This window comes from Athene cunicularia, assembly GCF_003259725.1.
Source record: "Athene cunicularia isolate RWA chromosome 8 unlocalized genomic scaffold, athCun1 chr8_part1, whole genome shotgun sequence".
NCBI lineage: Eukaryota > Metazoa > Chordata > Aves > Strigiformes > Strigidae > Athene > Athene cunicularia.
Window position 1 is genome coordinate 7,504,826 of NW_020799109.1, and position 18,801 is coordinate 7,523,626.

General features: G+C 38.7%; 1 protein-coding gene across 1 annotated transcript in view; it reads left to right on the plus strand.

Annotated features, from left to right (window-relative positions):
- Positions 1-18,801, plus strand: part of FAF1 (Fas associated factor 1) — a 155,146-nt gene that overhangs the window by 99,385 nt on the left and 36,960 nt on the right. The window contains exon 13 of the mRNA XM_026853882.1: positions 8,753-8,907. Coding sequence (XP_026709683.1) covers positions 8,753-8,907 — 155 coding nt within the window. The remainder of the gene's footprint in view (positions 1-8,752; positions 8,908-18,801) is intronic.

Here is an 18,801-nt window from a genome sequence, read left to right on the forward strand (position 1 = left end):
GTGGGATTACGAAGGATTTGGGTAGCTTCATCAACTGGTATATACTTAATCACTAAGTAAAACACTACATTTGATAGAGTGTTTCTCACGATGCCACACTCAATCCATCTTAATGAAAACCGCTTCAAACTGATTTAATTTGAGAGCACTTGGCAGCTTGAGTGCTCAGAGATCTTGGCCTTTTCTTGACAAATTCTCAACGCTGTCCTGAGCAGAAGGTGCACTCTACAGTTCAGGTCTATTGAGACAGCCATCAGCTATGTTTTTAATCTATGTTGTGGATACTTTTTCCCTAAAAAAAAAAAAAATCCCATTATATATGAACTTGAAGCTTTTTTGCAGAAATATTGTAATTTGGGTTACTTTAAGAACATTAATTTCTGTCAGAACATGTGTTTTAAACACAGATTATGGGTTAAAATTCTTTTCAAGAAAATAGATGTTCTGTTAAATCTTAATGTCTTCATGTGTTGGCAAGGATGGTAATTCATAGTTGTTTAAGAAAATGTTACTTGAAAAAGAAATACCTTATAAAAAAAGTTTAGATATTTGTCTTACTTACATTTTGTTTAGCTTTTATTATTGTACCTTTTCATTTTGAGTCTTAATATAGTTAAGATTAACATACATGATGGGTTATCTTTTATCCTTCAGAGCAAGTGCTACCATGGTAGTGCCAGTTTTAAGCAGGACAGATGGAGTGAGGTCAAATGTAGCTCTAGTTTAAAACCTGTATCTCTTCAGCACAAAAATACAATAGCCAAGATAGAGAGCTTTGCCTTTAACAACTGATGTTCTTGGTCCTTGGCAATGAAATCCCCAGTTACCTCCTGCAGCCTGATAGTTCAGGGCATTGTGTGTTCATTTCCAAGGATTACTGTATATAAAAATGAGAAAATATTTTAAATATTTATTTTTTTTAATTGGGTCAGGAAGAGAGAGACAGATTTATTGAATTAACAAGTAAATTCTTCTTTTGTGAAATTCATAGAATAATAGAATGGTTTGGGTTGGGTGGGACCTTAAAGATCACCCCATTCCACCCCCCCGCCATGGGCAGGGACACCTTCCACTAGCCCAGGTTGCCCAAAGCCCCGTCCAACCTGGCCTTGAACCCTTCCAGGGAGGGGGCAGCCACAGCTTCTCTGGGCAACCTGTGCCAGTGTCTCACCACCCTCACAGGGAAGAATTTATTCCTTATATCTAATCTAAATCTACCCTCTTTTGGTTTAAAACTGTTACCCCTTGTCCTATCCCTACACCCCCTGATAAAGAGTCCCTCCCCATCTTGTCCTGTAGTCCCCTTAAGTACTGAAAGCCACTCTAAGGTCTCCCTGAAGCCTTCTCTTCTCCAGCTGAACCCCCCCAACTCTCTCAGCCTGTCCTCACAGGGGAGCTGCTCCAGCCCCCTGAGCATCTTCGTGGCCTCCTCTGGCCCCACTCGAGCAGGTCCGTGTCCTTCTGCTGTTGGTGCCCCCAGAGCTGGACCCAGCACTGCAGGGGGGTCTCATGAGAGTGGAGCAGAGGGGGAGAATCCCCTCCCTCGCCCTGCTGCCCACACTGCTCTGGGTGCAGCCCAGCACACCGTTGGCTTTCTGGGCTGCAAGCACACCTTGCTGGCTCATAGTCAGTTTTCCATCCCCTAACACCTCCACGTCCCTCTCCTCAGGGCTGCTCTCAACCCACTCCTCGCCCAGCCTGTATTTGTGCTTGGGATTGCCCCGACCCATGGGCAGGACCTTGCCCTTGGCCTTGTTGAACTCCATGAGGTTTGCCCGGGCCCACCTCTCCAGCCTGTCCAGGTCCCCCTGGATGCCATCCCTTCCCTCCAGCCTGTCGATCGCACCACACAGCTCGGTGTGGTCGGTGAACTTGCTGAGGGTGCCTCGATCCCACTGTCCGTGTCACCAACAAAGATGTTAAACAGCGCTGGCCCCAACACTGACCCCTGAGGAACACCACTCGTCACTGCTCTCCACTTGGACATTGAGCCATTGACCACAACTCTTTGAGTGTGACCATCCAGCCAATTCCTTCTCCACCGAGTGCTCCATCTGCCCAACCCATGTTTCTCTGATTTAGAGACAAGGATGTCGTGAGGGACAGTGTCAGATGCTTTGCAGAAGTCCAGGTAGATGATGTCACTTGCTCTTCCCTCATCCACCAGTGCTGTAACCCCATCAAGGGAAGGCCACCAAATTCATCAGGTGCAGTTTGCCCTTAGTGAAGCCATGCTGGCTGTCATCAATGACCACCTCTTCCTCTACTTATTGTGCAAATTGGAAAGAAGCATTTCTCTGTTATATTACTTCATGAAGAACAATCTTACTATTGCTCAGGTAACTACGCTGTCTTAGAAATACCTAAACCAGATGCCATGTAAGAAATCTTATAATGCACAGTTTTGAATAAGATGTTTGGGGAAGGTTTCTTTGTGACTGAAGGCAGTTTGTGGATTCCCTGTGTTATTCATACAAGATCTTAATCACTATATTGAATGTCACCAAGCTCTTTACTTGAATAATACGAAACTATTTTATTTTACTGGAACTTGTTTGCCTTTTTCATTTTTATAGGTGGTTGCTACTCTTTTATTATGAGAAAACATAGACATCTGCTTTACCTTTTCAGGAGCTCTTATCTTTATATACCTCTATCGGATCACCTCCTGCTCCTCTCTCAACCTTTTTGTCCACTGACTTTTAATAAATATGTGAAACATCTCTCTTAGCACAGATTGGTATTGTCACCTCAATATATATTCCTGCATACTGAAAATGAACCTTGTGTTCTTCTTCTTGAATTCTGTCTTTTAGGTTCAGTTTAGTGGCAGCACCATCCCTCTCACATATGGGTATTTCATTTTCTGAATACTAGAAGAAAGTGTTCTCTTTCCGTGATTTGGCATGTTCAAATAAAAGCTTCCTCTCCCAGTGGCAGCAGAATATTCCTTCATACAGGGCCTTCTGCAGTATCATTTTTATCTGTGTAACTCAGAAAACTGTCCCTCGTTATTATTTCAGCTAATTAAGTTCATGCTGAATGTAATGCAGAAAAAAGATTCACAGTTATTCTAATTTCTGTTACAGCACATTATAGAAGCAGCACTGAGTGATCTCCAGTCGTCTTGTTTCATCAGAGAAGAAATTTGAAGTCTATCTTTTAGATGCCACCTTGTATAGAGAGAGGTGCTGAATTCCAATTGCAGAACAGCTTTTTGGTTTAGTCTTTGTCATGTTTTGTTCTCCCATTTATTCCCTAAATACTGTGGAGTGATGTCAAGGAGCACCTTGACATCACCTTTTACTTTGACTCCAGGCATGTTTCAAATCAAGTCAGATTGCTACTCCTACATTTTATAAGGGGTTTGATTATATTGTGTATCCTAGGTGTACTTTGAAAATGCATCTGCACTTGAGCTGTCTGAGGGTCCTAGATGGACAAATTACTACTTTATGGATTCCAATTGAACATAAATAACCTGAACACTAATCTACGTGGTCTGGTTGAAACTGTAGGGGACAGGTATAGAAGTATAACTCTAGGTTCTCAGGAATAGTAAAGCAGCCACACTATGGTAGATGTCAGTACATAAATTCCAGTTAAGACCCATGTTAGTCACCTACATTTTATTTCCATTCTTGCCTGAAAGGACAGCAGTTGTGTCCTTTCATTCTTAAATTATTTGTGGATAATAACTGTTTAGAAATTTTTGCTACAACGTGTACCAGTTTGGTAGTCTCTCTGTGTGCCTACACACCCTTTATTCTTCATATCTGAAGAACAGCTTCATCTTTCATATCTGAAAGGTTAGTCCTAGGTATGGGTCTCTCTTCAGCATCCTCTGTACTTCTTATTTAATAATGGAAGTTTTTAAAAATTGTCTGCCACATTCTACACTTCCTCCATTTTCAAAGCCCATGATTTATAGATAGTATTTGAGTTTGGTTTTAATTACTGTATATTCTTTGCATTGTGTAAGGTATCACTACAAGTTCAATTGATTGAAATAGAGATACAACAGTATAATAGATCAAATAGTTGGAAGATGAAAGTAGACTAAATCAAGCTTAAAATAAAACACACCTTTACCTGGGAGAGTGGTTTGCCATTTCAACAGCTTACCGTGGTTCATATGGATTCTCTGTCACTGGATTTTTGAGACTAGATGTTTTACTGAAAGATAAAACTATGGAAAGATTAAATTAGGAATTAGTTTAGGGATGTCTTATGCCACGTATAATGCAAAAGACCAGATCTGAAGATTACAGGGATCATCTCACTCCCACCTTAGGAACTTGTGGGGTACGGTTTAGTTCAGTTCCTCTTTTACAAGGCTAGAGGCTGGTTAGTGCTCCTTGTCTGTCTGTTTTTGGTGTCTGTCTCCTTTTGACTGGTGTGGGGAAATTTAATAAAGCTTATCTTCAGCAGGTTTTGTTCTGCTATGTGTAATACACAGACAAGGCTTCCTATGTATCTCCATCTGCCCTGTTCCTGCTTTGATCCTTTTCAAAGTGGAATAAATTCAAAGCTGTTTTGCCTTGGTGATGGAAAAGGTTTGCATTCTGCTTAGGAAGAAAAGGATTGTGGATGATAGATAGCTGTGTCCAAGAAGGCTGATCCTATGATCTGCAAGATCACCTTAGACATGTGGATCAGACTGTACACTTCAAAGGCATAGAGATGTGCAAATGTGTCCCGTTGTTCATTTGAATTAGCTCTCACTACAAAAAACCTAGAGGAAAAATTAAGATCTCGATTCATTAGCCTACCAGCTTGAAAGAACATTCATGCTTCTGGTAGATGTTAGATCATGAATATTTTTGTCTTAGTCATTACTTAAATTTGTAAACCTGAGATTCAAAAATAACTATTCAGGTCTGTGGTTTTGCTGGCCCTTCTGAGTGTATTGCTTTCTCATTCAAGTTCATATTCTTCTGAGGCATTGAAGTTATTCACATTATTAGGAACTGGCTGAGAAGCTTGGATATCCCATTACCCAATGATTAGCAATTTAGTCTCACGAAGATCTGTGTGTGTTTCTGCCTCAGTGACAACTTCTTCATTTCTTCTAACTTTGTACAAAGTGCATTAACTTTTCTGAAGTTCAAAATACAGAAATGTGCAAGTGGATGGCATAGCTGTTTCGGTATATAGTACAGATCTTTAATGTGTTTGTCTCGTGGGAGTGTGCGTGCACGTTAGATCTCTTGTTCAAGTACATCAGTTCATGTGTCAGGAGGCTGCTGTACTTTGGATGATATAGCAGTGAGGTTTCGTGGTGGAAGGCTCCAGCTGGGAGGGCTGTGCCTCTTGGGGGCTGCCCTGCTGCAGTGCAGTGTCCATCCACAGCCCGCGTTTTCTTCTGGGGCGCCATGTGCCAGGCATGCTCCATCAGCAGATCAGGTCGGGCAGGAGAAGGTGGCAGAGCTTCACTGCAAATCCATGGGGTGTGTGAGGCAAGGGAGCAGAGGCATGGCTGAGTCTCAAGCAGTCTGAATGCAACAGAGGTTGCAGAAAAAAATGCTCAAGGCCTGGATTTTTTTAAGGTAATTAGCCAAGATGCTGAAAATAGTTATCACTTCTATCTTATACCCTGTTTTCCACTGAAATAAAATGAAACCTAGAGCTTAGAGTTCAAGCTTTTAGGACTGTAAGTGTTATTGACATTGGTGAGACTTACACTCCTTAGTATGCTTGTAAATCCAGGCACCTTCCAAAAATTCCATTGTATGACTGCCCGATCTTCAACATCCACATACCCTGAAAAATACATCTTTTGATGGCTTAAGTTACTGAAGTCCTAAGCCCTTTGGAAGTCCATTCTCAGCTCTTCAGTACTTAGAATCTTTTCAATATCCCATGCCTTCATAATGCCTAGTAAAACTTCTTTCCCATTGGATTTTTTTCTTGGTTAAATTTTATGCTCTGCATATAACCCGAGTCATCGTATTTTTGAGAAATCCAACACAGAACAGACTCATGCTCCATTAGCATGCTTCTTTTATGGAAGCCCAGACTGTTCAGCAGTTTAGTAAGTCTGTTTTATTAGTAATGACTAAAAAATTCCCAGTATTAGTCATCACAGAATCCTAGAATTTACTCTGATTTTTCAAAGGCTTGAAATAAACCCAACAAAAACCTGCTTAGAAATATATATACTACCATGCGAAACCAAACCAAAAAAGCAAACAACAAAAACCACACAGCAGCAGCAACAACAACAAACTCCAAGCTGTGAGTCTTTTTCAATAATGCATTTTTCCAGGGAAAAAATATCCCAGACCTTCCACTAAGATTTTCCAAAATGATGTTTCTATGCTTCATTCCTTCTGCTGCCTCTTCATTTGATCTAGCGGTATGCTTATGCCTGACTTTAACATTTTGGATGAATTATCAGACACAAGTACAGTCTTTTATATGTGATGGATTTTAGTCTTTGCGTGGTGAGGCTTGTTGATGCAACAAAAATTACATTCACTTGTAAAGTAGCTCAGTGTAAACATCTATTGTGTATGTGCCTGTTCTGTTTACTAAAATTTGTCCCTAAATCTTTAAGCCTAAAACTGTACATATTTTGAAACATTCTGTTGTATGGAAACTCATATTTAACAGTTTCATGGGGTTGTTTCTTTGGAAGTAAAAGTGTTTCTCAAGAGCCTTTTTTTTCTATCTGCTCCCAGTGAAAAGAGGAGAGCAAAGCCATCCGCTTACCACAAAGCAGTGCCACCACAAAGGAAAGATTAAGGGTTTAGAGAGAGGTCAATGTGGGTTTTTCTCTAACTAAACACTTTCCTAAAGTTTCCTTGTGGAAAAAATAATGAAGTCATCTCAGAGTTTTTAAAGAATTTTTATTTCTTTTTCACCGTCTGCATTCGCTTGTCTTCTCAGCATGGATGTTTAATCTTTCTAGGCTTTGTGAATTGGTCCAAATGAATAAGTGGTGAGCTGTCTCTCTAGGAGCTAGAGGCTTATTCTAAGGCCCTAATCACTGAGTAAACACATCTTTGCCCTCCCTCTCTTACAACTGCTATATAATAGTCGAGATTCTAGCACAGTAACCTGGATATTGCAGGGATCGACGCTTTGAAATGCAGAATGGCTGATCCTCAAAAACAGACAGTGCCTGATCTTCCCCTGCCTCTTTCTTCTTTTTAAATTAAATATCACCACAGAAATGCTGTTTTATTGCTTGATATTGTGCATCAATGCCCTGGATTTTCAAGTTTAGTTTCAGTCAACATTGTTGGCTGCACTTATATGGATCTCTGCATGTTGGGCTTATTAGTGGTCCTTCCTGGCACATGTGTACGTGGTTCTGAAGAACATTTAAATTAAATTAGACAAACATTAATGCAGATTACTAATCCCTTTCCCAAAGTCTAATGTTCAAATGTATTCTTCTTTTTATAAACAGTCATTAAGTTTTATCCAAAGCCAGTATATGAGGTGATAGCAGTACAGGTTTTTTTACAAAGACAGCTTGTCTCACAATGGCATCCCATGTCTTGCTATATCAATACACGCCAATACCTAATGTTGAGTGTTACTTCTGATGAAGAGATTTGAAATGGCTTTAAATAAAAGTCTGAAAATGGCATTTACCATATTGTCTCAACAGTTATGTTCAAGTAGGATTTTAAAATAAAGTAAATGATATATACGTGTATGGGGGAAAGTTGTAAATTTTTGAATGGTATTTATAATTCATTGAATGCCAGATACAGGATCGTGGCTTTCAATGAGCTCATACTTTCCCTGTATTTTTCTCAGTCTACTTTCTGTATTTATGTTCACACGGACTCACTTTCCAAAAGGTGGTCTGAGATTGTCGTGGGGACGCAACACAGCTCTATGCTGCTGTCAGTGAAGCTCGGATATTACTTGATGGGGTTTCAGAACACAGCATGGGATATTTTGTTTCAAGAGGCCACAAACATCATCCTCAACATCTAGTCTTCACTAACATGGTAGCTATGATGAGATACATCACCACTCACAAACTCAAAGTGGGTTTTGATCCATGTCTCCCATGTCCCTTCCCTCGCGTCTCACACATTCGCAGTGTGGGGTGGCTACCTTACTCCTCAGCTCTACTAAAGATGTAGCCAGCTGGGCTGACATGTGGCCTTTTTGGCCAGCTACACATCAACTTACGAAGTAGGTGAGAGTCTGAGGTGTTGTGGGCCTCCCCACATCACACGGCTGGATGGAGAGCTGCCAAAACATCCAGCATGTAGCGTCACAAGCTTTGGGACTGTAGGCAGCTGTATTGTTACTTACTCATTTTCCTCTTTATTTGGCTACAGATGGGGTAATAACAATATGCTGTCATTTTTGCTGGTTGTTTATAATTGTATCATAGGTGCTGTTGTATCAAGCGGTGTGTTCCTTGCTTGGGGAATTGTTCCAAATGTTATTTTTATTGGGCAGCAAGCCAAAAAAGTTCACCCATTTCTTAAGCTAAGTCTGTTATAAGGTTTTTGGTTTTCATTCAAAAGTTGTTATTTTCATGTTCTAAGCATATGTAATCATGTATAAAATATTAGGAAACACTGAGAAGACTTACAGATCTGGAGGGATAGACCATTTGACTTGCAATCTACTGGGTTTTTTTCCCCCCTGTGTGTGCATGTTGAGATACTCAGCACCCTAGGGTGTACGAACACAGAAATCTGCAGCAGTAATTTTAAATTACTAAATAGCCTGAGTAAGTTTTCACAGATTTTTTTTTTTTCTCATGTCTTTTCAGAGAAAGCTTCTTGCTATCTACCTCCACCATGATGAAAGTGTACTAACCAATGTCTTCTGCTCACAAATGCTTTGTGCTGAATCTATTGTCTCCTATCTGAGTCAGAATTTCATAACCTGGGCATGGGACATGACAAAAGAAGCAAACAGAGCAAGGTAAGACTCCTTGGACTGTGAGTGGAGCAGCCTTTCTGCCAAGGAAGACCCTTATCTCTGTGTATCAAATCTTTTGTTGTGTGATCTTTATTTCAACTAAAAACTTCATGTTCGTTCTTAGCTGATCAATGTAGCTGTGCTGGCTGACATTCACTGAGAATTGGACCATCCTTGTTTTCATTACAAAGTGATGACTTATTCCTGTGCAGGAAAAAGTAGTCGAAGAAATTACTTCCTCTCTTTTTTCTGAGTTTATTTTGCAAACGTAGTTCTAGGAACGTGTCTTGACAGTTTTGCATTGCAGTGCCATAATTAATTGTATGGACATACATGTAACTGCATTAGAACTGTCTGGGATAACTACTTTTAATGAAAATCTTACAAAAACCCCCACATTTGATTAATACTAAAAACAGATTGTGCGAAAAATTAAAAGCTTGCAATTCATATGAACCTTTTTGAGCTACATTTTTCTTACAGAACGTTTCTTTGGTAACGTTCAGATGTTTTGATAGGTTTTAATATTAAAAGCTCTCCTATGTCTAAGAGGGGCTAGCATTTTGCTGATGAGTAAAGAAATTAAAGAACTATAGATTCCACTTCCTTCTACATCTTCTGTGTGTCACCAACAAATTTTCTTACCTTTGTATTAAGACCCCTCTCTTCTTTAGTTATTTATCAGTTGATCATAATCTATTGAAAATAATGTTACTACGTTTATTTTATTTAGAAATCAGACTTGTTTGGTTTTTCCAACATGGGCCTTATTTCATCACCTTTACTTACACAGAAGATGATGGCTTGCCAGGATAATGGCTTCTGTATGTTACTATAAGAGAATTACTCTAACATTTAACAAAAGATGCACCAGTCATTTGGACTGGATAAGTTTGCCACTTTTTCCCACAATTAGATTGATTATTGAACAATTAAAAGTACATATTTATCTTTTGTGGCTTGCTAGAATAGAGCATTCATGTGTTTCTTACCTTAAATATGTAAATTATAGTTCATATTTCTTTACTGAAAGTGGACATGGAGAACAGCAATCTCTTTCTGTAATACACTTTTTAAATAACACTTGTGTTTCACAGGAATTCCTCACGACCTCCTGCATTTTGTCACTGGACGCATCAGCAGCTATGTTTCTAGTTTAAGCTATTCTAGAGAAGAGTCAAAGATTATGGAAATAAGCAGTTGCAAAACCAGATAAAAAGTTTTTAAAAAAAGAAAAGAGAGCGAGAGCAAAAAGAAACATCTAGGTTCTTTTATGGGACCAAATACATAGACTGGAAAGTTGCTTAAGTCTTTTGGTATTGCCATTCATGGCAGTAAGGAACCTCCTCCTTTCCTTTTATCCCACAAGTTGGTGTAGAAGGAAACACTATTTCTAAACCATCTGTAGTGGCTAAGTTCAGTTGACTACCTGCTGTTCTATTGTTTGCTTTTCTATTTAATTCTCTAGTTTCTTTTATTTTACAATGACAAAAAATTGCAGTGTAGTTTCTTTTGAAAAACTGTGTTTGAGGGTTTTTTTATGACTGACGATCAACAGCCATGTAATTGCTTTGTTGTGTTTTACTAAAGAAATCTATTAAGTAGCACAACTTTGATACACTAGTAATAAGAGTTTGCAGGTTACAGAGACACCTGTGGTGACCAAAGCGACAGAAGCTGCTTATTAGAAAGAGCCTGTACAGCTGTGTCCTATTAACTCCTTATGACACTTCTTAAAACACAAAATAAAGGGCTTGTTTAAGGCTTTATAGCTATTCTCAATGAACCTAGTCACCGATTGTGCAGTACGATAGGGTTTTTAAGCCTTCATTTTTTGCTGTCTATTAACAACAACAAAGAAACTGTCATATTAACAGTGAGGTCAAAAAATAGTGAGGGGTAAACAAGGCGCGCTGCCTTGAATTAGAATAATTTCTCAGTTGTGTTTAGTGTCACATCCTGCTCCTTAGACTGTGATTTCTTCAGAGGGGGCATGATGCTTCCTTCTCCCTTTGGAAAGTGCCAGTGCACTGTGGGCATTCCCATAAATAAATACTCAGTACCTCTGTTTAATTACTACCCTTTGTTATGTGACACAATGACAGTGGTCTTGGAGCTGTTCTGTATCCCTGTGAATACTGTAGCACGTAGGTTTTTATCTGAATGGTGAGAAGACAACGGCAGCAACAAAAGGAACTGCTTTTTGCATGCTGATGTAGCCCGAGAGCAACTTATTTGTGGAAAAGTTGGGGTGAGAAGGCAGAGGAATCACTCCCACTTTTACAGCCATCAGTAGGGACACCTCAATGTCAGTAGCAAGAGACAGGTTTTCAGTACTGTAGCATAGTATGAATAAATTCAAACCGATATAAATACTTTCCTCATACAAGCCAAAAAATCTTGAATATTCTGATTTTTTTTCTCCCTCTTTACTGTCCTGGCATCTATGGATGTCCTTCTGTTCCAAAACCAGTCTCAGTAATCATTTCCATTTTTCTTATTAATGAACCATCCTGAACACCGTAGGACAAAACCAGCTCCAAAATCTTGTCATTTTTCCTGATTTTTAATATGTTCTCATCTGACACTGATGGGATGTGCTTTGAATCCTGCATTACTGTACACTAGCACTCTTCAGCTGGAATCTCGCAGACTTGTTCTTCACCACCCATTGCAACAGGGTGAAGAGTTCTGTAGGCAGGACTAGAAGTAAAATGCTGCGGTGCAGGTGCCAGGGTGTAACTGTCAGCAGTAGTGCAAGAACATAAGCATTATGACTTTGGGAGTCAGACTTTTAAAAATTTCAAACTACAGCCACCCAGGACTGTTACTTTGTCAAACTGAAGGAGGACACTAGTTAATACAGTTAAGAGGATGTTTTCTTTTAGCTTTCACAGCTTTTAATTGCCTCTGATAGAAGGTTAGCAGGAAAGGGAGCAATTACTTTGGGTTAAGTGCTGCAAATTATGAATCTTTTCATTACTAGAATAAAAAAAATCATAATAAAAGGCACAAAATTATAAAATAGCCTCTATTTAGGAAAATAATATGGTGTTTCTGTAATACTGTTAAGGAATCTATGGGAAAGCTTTATCACCTATAGTTTAGTGAGCAGCTGTTTGGAGTATCCTTGTAATTTATATTGTCCATGGTTAAAGGAGGATGAAAGTCACAAAGATACAGGTATATCTTTTAAATTTTTGTTATATTCCATTCAATTTTGGGTGAATCGTGGGCTTGAAAATCACCATTTCCTTTTCATTGTTTGCTATGGAGATCTACCATGCCGCTTCAAACAGCAGAAATACGTTCATGGGAGGTGTCAGGGCAGTAGCAGTGGTATTTGACAGCGGTGGTGTTGACAATTCTGGCCCTACCTTTCAGTCTGAGCATGTGGCTGCAGCAGCTCACCAGCTGCATTGGGCCATCGCTAAACAGTTCCTCAGGTTTCCAGAGAGGTTATGGGATAGATGAGCAGAAGAACCAGACATGAGCAGCTATAGTTCTGGCGCTTTCTGACTTCAAAGAGTTGACTAAATACCATTATTCTAATATAATTATGTGCATGTTTATGGGAGGTGTATATATATATGTATACAAGCACATGCCTAACTATATTTGTTAATTCGTTAATATACATTAATGTAATAAATTTTTATCCAGGACAGATACATAGTGAATATCTATACCTACATATATACCTACACACGTACACATGCCTTTGTACACACAGCATTTACATGCTTAGATTATGCATAACATTAACAGATTTCCAATGTACATAATGTTTCCCACGCAAAGCAATGCCAAAACCATGAAACAGTGACTTGAATGTCTGTAGCAGCTTTTTGGCTTTTGATATCATTGCCCTTGGGCGCTGTATTTCAAGGTGTTCCCAACTTTTCTCAGCTCCGATGACAGGTACTTGTTAGTTTTAATGTTCAAATGATAGTTTTTCACTTTGCTTAAGCTTAGGAAAGAGTTAATAGACTAAAGCACTTCTCAGCAGCAGGTTGTCTTCACCTGCAATTTCCGTCATCAAGTAATTAGCCATATTCACAGTTGCTGACCCTTAATACTAACCTACTGAATGATGCATGCCTGGATGAAGACCAGTTGACCATATTACTCCAGCTCCCCAATCCTATTTGATCCTTCAGCAAATATATTGCAGGTGTGGGGTCTGTGAGAGCTGGACTTGGGGAGTTAATTTCTCACTGCCTCTTCAGGAGTGACCGTAGATTCTGTGCATGTTGCTTGCAAAACTGTTGGATGTGTTCTTTAGGCACTAAATCCTTAACAGGTTTCACAGAACAGTGTGAAAACCTTTTCTATTGTATTTTGCAATATTTTATTTAATTTACTTTAATAGCAATACAGTGCCACTCAATAAAAACAGGTCAAAAGTCTAATTAATGTTTTAAAAATAAAGGTTCTCAAACAGTAGGCGAGTTTGTCATTTTATGTATGGTTTGTTTTGAGGAGGAAGAGGAAAGAAGGTGAGGAGGGAACCCTTCTGTTTCATGATTACATCCCACCCGCTCATTTTCTCCTTTTCTCCTTTGCTTTTGATTTTAGTGGCGGTCTTAACAGAATGTCAAGATCAATTTGCAGCATGGTTTAACTCAAGGTTTGCATTCTGCCAGCAGCGATTGTCCTAACGAACAATGCTGTGTGTTCTTGTAACTTCAGAAGCTTTTAGAAGGCTCATGGCAAGGGCAGCATCTAATGACTTTATTAGTGTAGGGTTTCAAAATGGGCTCAGTAATTGTTCGCATCTCTTTGTCATCTAGTCATAATTACTGCATAGTATTGTTTGGGGTTGCACTTGTGAATAGTTTCCTAATAGCACTGAAACAAAGAAAAAAGGAAAAGGATAAAAGGTGATTGTCTCTTTAGATGGAGAATAAAACAGCCTGTATATAGATGATGGTTAAACTGTTTATTATACACCCACCAGAAAAGGTAAACTCTCCCTGCTTAAATATTGATGTGCTTCAAGGTAATTTCATGTTAGTAGTCTAAAAATGTCCAAATTTGGAAAACTGAAAACCAGCAGAGAATGCATTTTAATCTAATCATGATTAGTAAAATATGGATGTCTCTATAATATTAAACTATAAATAGAAAATAGTCTCTCTGTCGATGTGATTAAGATTTTCACTTTATATGCCTATAGCAGTGCTTTAAGGTCATCTGGAAAAAAAAAAAAATTAAACCCACAGGAATTAACTGATAAATTTGTAAGCATATATTTTAAGTCCCCACTATAAAACCAAATCCTAAAGCAAGTTCTATCCCCCTGTACTCAAACTACAGCCTAGTTTATTAAGCTTGTTGAGCAGAAAAGGTGAACGAATAAACCTGTAGTGTCCTGTGCAAGAGGTGAAGGCAGAAGAACAGGCAGTCAAGACAGACTTGTTGGACTGTTTTGAGGAAGGAGAAAGAAGTCATTCACAGGTCCATCTGACACTACAGGAGTCCACAACTGCACCAGTGAAGTCTAATGCCAAGTGGAATTGAAGCTGTAGAGAAATTTAGCTGTATCCATGCATCTAAATCAACAGTCAGAAGAAATCATTGTGCTGGCAGTGTCAGAATCGTTTGTGCCAAAACGCAGCTGAAAGGTGTGAATGAATCTCCTTGGTACTGCAGGGTGCCAGATCGGGACAAAGGCTCCTTGCAGAAGTGCAGATGCCCATCCTCTTCCTTAAGGTTAGCATGACTCTGCTTTGACCTCTCGCCTCTTCTTTTTGTAACTGTTCTGACTGTCGGTGAGTCTTGGAGAGCTGCACATCACAGCGTTCAGTCTGTGCCTGGCCCAGGGGTTCAACTGCACCTGCCTCAGTCCTGACTGATGGTTGTCTGATCTCATCTTTGGTGTGAGGGAGCTTTCTCAGCGTTTCTCCATAACTAGTTCCAATACTTGACTTTCCCTTTACACAGTTCTATTTAACTGAAGTTTCTCTTGCACCCGTCGATGGCAATTATATCTTGGTTCACTTGGTAGGCAGTTCTTTGGGCTTAAATGGCGCTATTATGTTTTCCTGCAATTTTCTTAAACTGAGCAACTGTGATTCCTTCAGCCTTTCCTTGTAGCTTGTCCTTTTGTAGACATTTGTTATTGCAACCTTTATGTAGTCCTTTTTATAATTGGTCCACATCTTTACTGATGCACTGTGCCTAAAACTGCCTTCTCAGTGCTAAATACAGAAAGAGGATCACTTCATGTTGTACAAACCACGCTTCTGTTTGCTCCCCCCAGTACGATGCTTGTCTTCACATCATGACTTCTTCCCTTACTGCTTGATTCTTGTTCTGTATTTGGGCAATTGTTCCTCCTACTTGGAGACTTTCATTGACCTTGTTGAACTCCATTTTACTTGTCAGGACGTTTCTCCAATTTATGAAGATTAATCTGAATTCTTTTACTGACTTTAAATGTGCTTGTAGCTTCCCCCACTTTACTAATGTCTGTAAAGTAACTAAGTACATTCTCTGTTCTTATCCAGGTTATTAAATCTACCTGTAGCAAGCTTTGGATATTCCTTAGCAAATCATGTATTACATGGCTTTCTAATATGGTCAGCAATAATCAAAACTACCCCTGATATGCAAGTGCATCTTGTGTTTTCATTTTCTAGTACAGCATTTTAGCAAGGGGTCCAGGTATATTTTATTTATACTTTTACCAATGATTTTGTCTGGTGTCCAATGGTACTGAAAGGACGGATTAATGAATTTCTAGGGGGATGTGTTTTAGACTAAATGGGGTTATAATGTATTTACCTAATCTGTTTGAACCTTGCAGGATGAAATTAGATCTTCCATGTTTTATGAAGGGATAGATAACCCGCTCATCTAGCCTTTACTCTCACGTAAAGAAAAAGTGGGTAAAACCATGCTTTTGACATCTGAATCCCTGGATATTTAGCATGTGGGTACTAAAGAGGATATCCACATCATTTGATTCAGGCTGCTTTATACAGCTTTACAACATGCCTCGTATTTGTTGCTCATTCCCCCTTGTGTTTGAGTCAACAGTTATGACCCTACCAATGAGGGTAAGATTCTGTATTATGGAGGCTGTGGATAGCAGGCTTATTGTTATATACCATTTCATGGCCTCAGGTTTTACTTTTTTAAAAAAGCATAAACGCCAAAGACAAAAATGTTATTTTTACATTACCATTTTAATGAGTCTTATGTTGACTTTGCACAGTATATAACTATTAAAAATAGCCAGACATCTTGCATATTTAATATTCATTATTGTTTTCTTCATGCTCAAGAAAGAAGTTACATACTTTTTTCACACCAATTTCTGAAGTTTTAAAGTTTCTTAAAGTAAGGTTGGCCTTGGGAAGTATCTGGCCATAAATAAATCACACTTTTTTTTTGGTCCAAAATCCATCCTGATCGTGGACTGAACACCACTTGAGACTGAAAGGAAATGGATATTTTAGAAGAGGTTATCAAATTTTGTCCAGCTGCTGCTTTCTGAGCAGGACTTCAGGCTGAGATGATACAGCAAAAAACATCTCCATTGTACCTTTTCTGTTGAAAAGTCCTTTGCGAGAAGCACAGTGGGCACCATGTGCCAAAGTGCCTCGTTTTAGGAAGAATTTTTCCAGTTTTCCCACCAGTGTGTAATAATTAAAAGCAACTATAGGAATATTTATATGAGTAAGATTGTAACAAATAACCAGATCTCTGTTATGTTGGTATAGAAAATAAGGAAAAATTGATATAAAACCCTATGCCATTTTTTATGTTTTAATACATTTTATCCATACTTTTGAGAACAGAGTACTTTCTGTATGGAAGAGAATTTGCATTCTTTGCTAAGGTCTTCTTTTAGTTCCTCTTCAGTTCTTTAAATCTCTGTAAATTCTTCCTTTCCTAAGTACAGGTAGGAATAATTTTTAACTAGTTCACATTGGAAAATACAACATGAGAGTTTGGGAGCCAGCGAACACCTCTGCCTTGTGTCCCCTTTAGGGACTGGGCACCAGGGATGCTCTTAGCTTACTAAATTATTAAATTGAATTATTAAAGGAATATTTACATTTTTCTAAAGTATTTAGCATGGTAGCTTGTTTGTTTGTTCATATTCATGGTGTGGTAAGGAGGGATCTTGCGTAGGCATGGATCCAAACTTGATTGCAGTAGATCCTATCCATATGAATAACAAAATATGAAACGATGTCATACCTGAGCAGGAGATACAATGACCGGTATTATCTCATTGTTTCTTTCTGTAATGATGAGATGCATTCCATCAGGGATAGCTGCCATCTCCCACCTAGGAGTTGGCTTTCTCCTTTGGGCTTTCCCCCGCAAAAGGCAATACATATTTTGTGGTGTAAATAGAGAGATCAAAAAAAAACCCAACCCAGAGCTCTGACATCAACACTTTTAGAGGATCAACACTCCGGCCAGAGGTGGCCAATTTTTTTGTTAAAAATAATAAGCTGCATGTTCTCACAAAAATGTAGCATTGCTAAACCTCAGCATTTACCAAGTTCTAGGTATCATATCTGAGATCAGGAGCTATGGTAGACCACAGACCTCAGTTGTAATAAGTATTCCTTTTGGTTTTGAGACTCAGTAATATTTGAAACATTTTTTCAGTAGATTTTTAAAGCTGTTGTTTTTTCATAATTGCCTTCTAGGAGCTTTTTAAAAGTAATATTAAATAAATTGCATTTTATGATAAAATTGAAAAAAAGTTACGCCAGGAATGTATTTTAATATAAAGTGTCATGTATTAGGTGGTAGATAATGATCACGTTCTCTGGGAAACTAATGTGGTGCAAACACGGTAACTCCTTGCACAGGCTCTCAGAGTGCACGCAGAGGGATAACTGTTGTGCAGTGATCAGCAACCCCCCAAATTAACATCTTCATTTCACCAGAATAATTTTTCCTCTCTGCTGCTTTTAACTAAGGAGTGAACTGTGTCTAGGAATGAATACCTATTCAGTCTACATTAAAAAAAAATAAGATAAGTTTGTAATTTTTTAAGGGTTTGTTTCTGTGTTTGTCAAGCCATGGTCAGTGCCCATGTTTATTCTTCAGCTTTAATAACTGCTGATTTTTTTGCTAGCAAGTTGTGAAAGTAGAAAAGAAATGATGCTGTCTGCCAAAGCTATTACTTTTCTTGATGAACTTTATTCTTGTAACTTTCAAGATTTTTTTTTTAATGGATTTTTCCTTCATAAAATGCTCCTTTGCCTTTCTCATATTTCTCCCCCCTTGAATATTTTAATAATTTAAAAATAAAAGGACTAGTAGGGTGCCACTTGCCCTCCTTCTCTGGCAGCATTCCTCTATTTCCACTTTTGGTTGGAGATCACAGTAATCCAGCATGTTGTGGAAAACGGTTCTCCCCAGAGGGACATCTGCCTCTTTGATGCACTCCACAGGCAGTTCTCTTGGCAGCTCTGGAGATGCCACTGAAAGATCTGGCATGCTTCTCTTTAAATGAAAGTAAGAAAATCTCTTGTTAGTGATGTACAGAGTAAGATACTGCTTATTGCACCAAATTGTTTTGGTCCTACTCACATACTTCTGACAGTAAATATTAGCACAGATGAGATTTTTTTTTTCTGGATATAAATGTAGAAGAAAGTAAAAAGGTCTGTAAATACAGAATCAGTAAAGGCAGAAAAGGAAAAAAAATGCCAAATTATTTAAGTAGTTTCAAAATATATTAAAAGGCATGAGAAAAACTGAATGGGGATCATGCATGAAAATTCAATTCCTACCTGTCTAACGAAATGAAGAGATGTGTTATGAGTAATTGCTGAGCTCTTACCACTGACCTGGCAAAGAGCACATGTGTGAGTGAGTAATTGCTGGTGAACAGGCGTTACACAATGCAGGTGTTGGAGA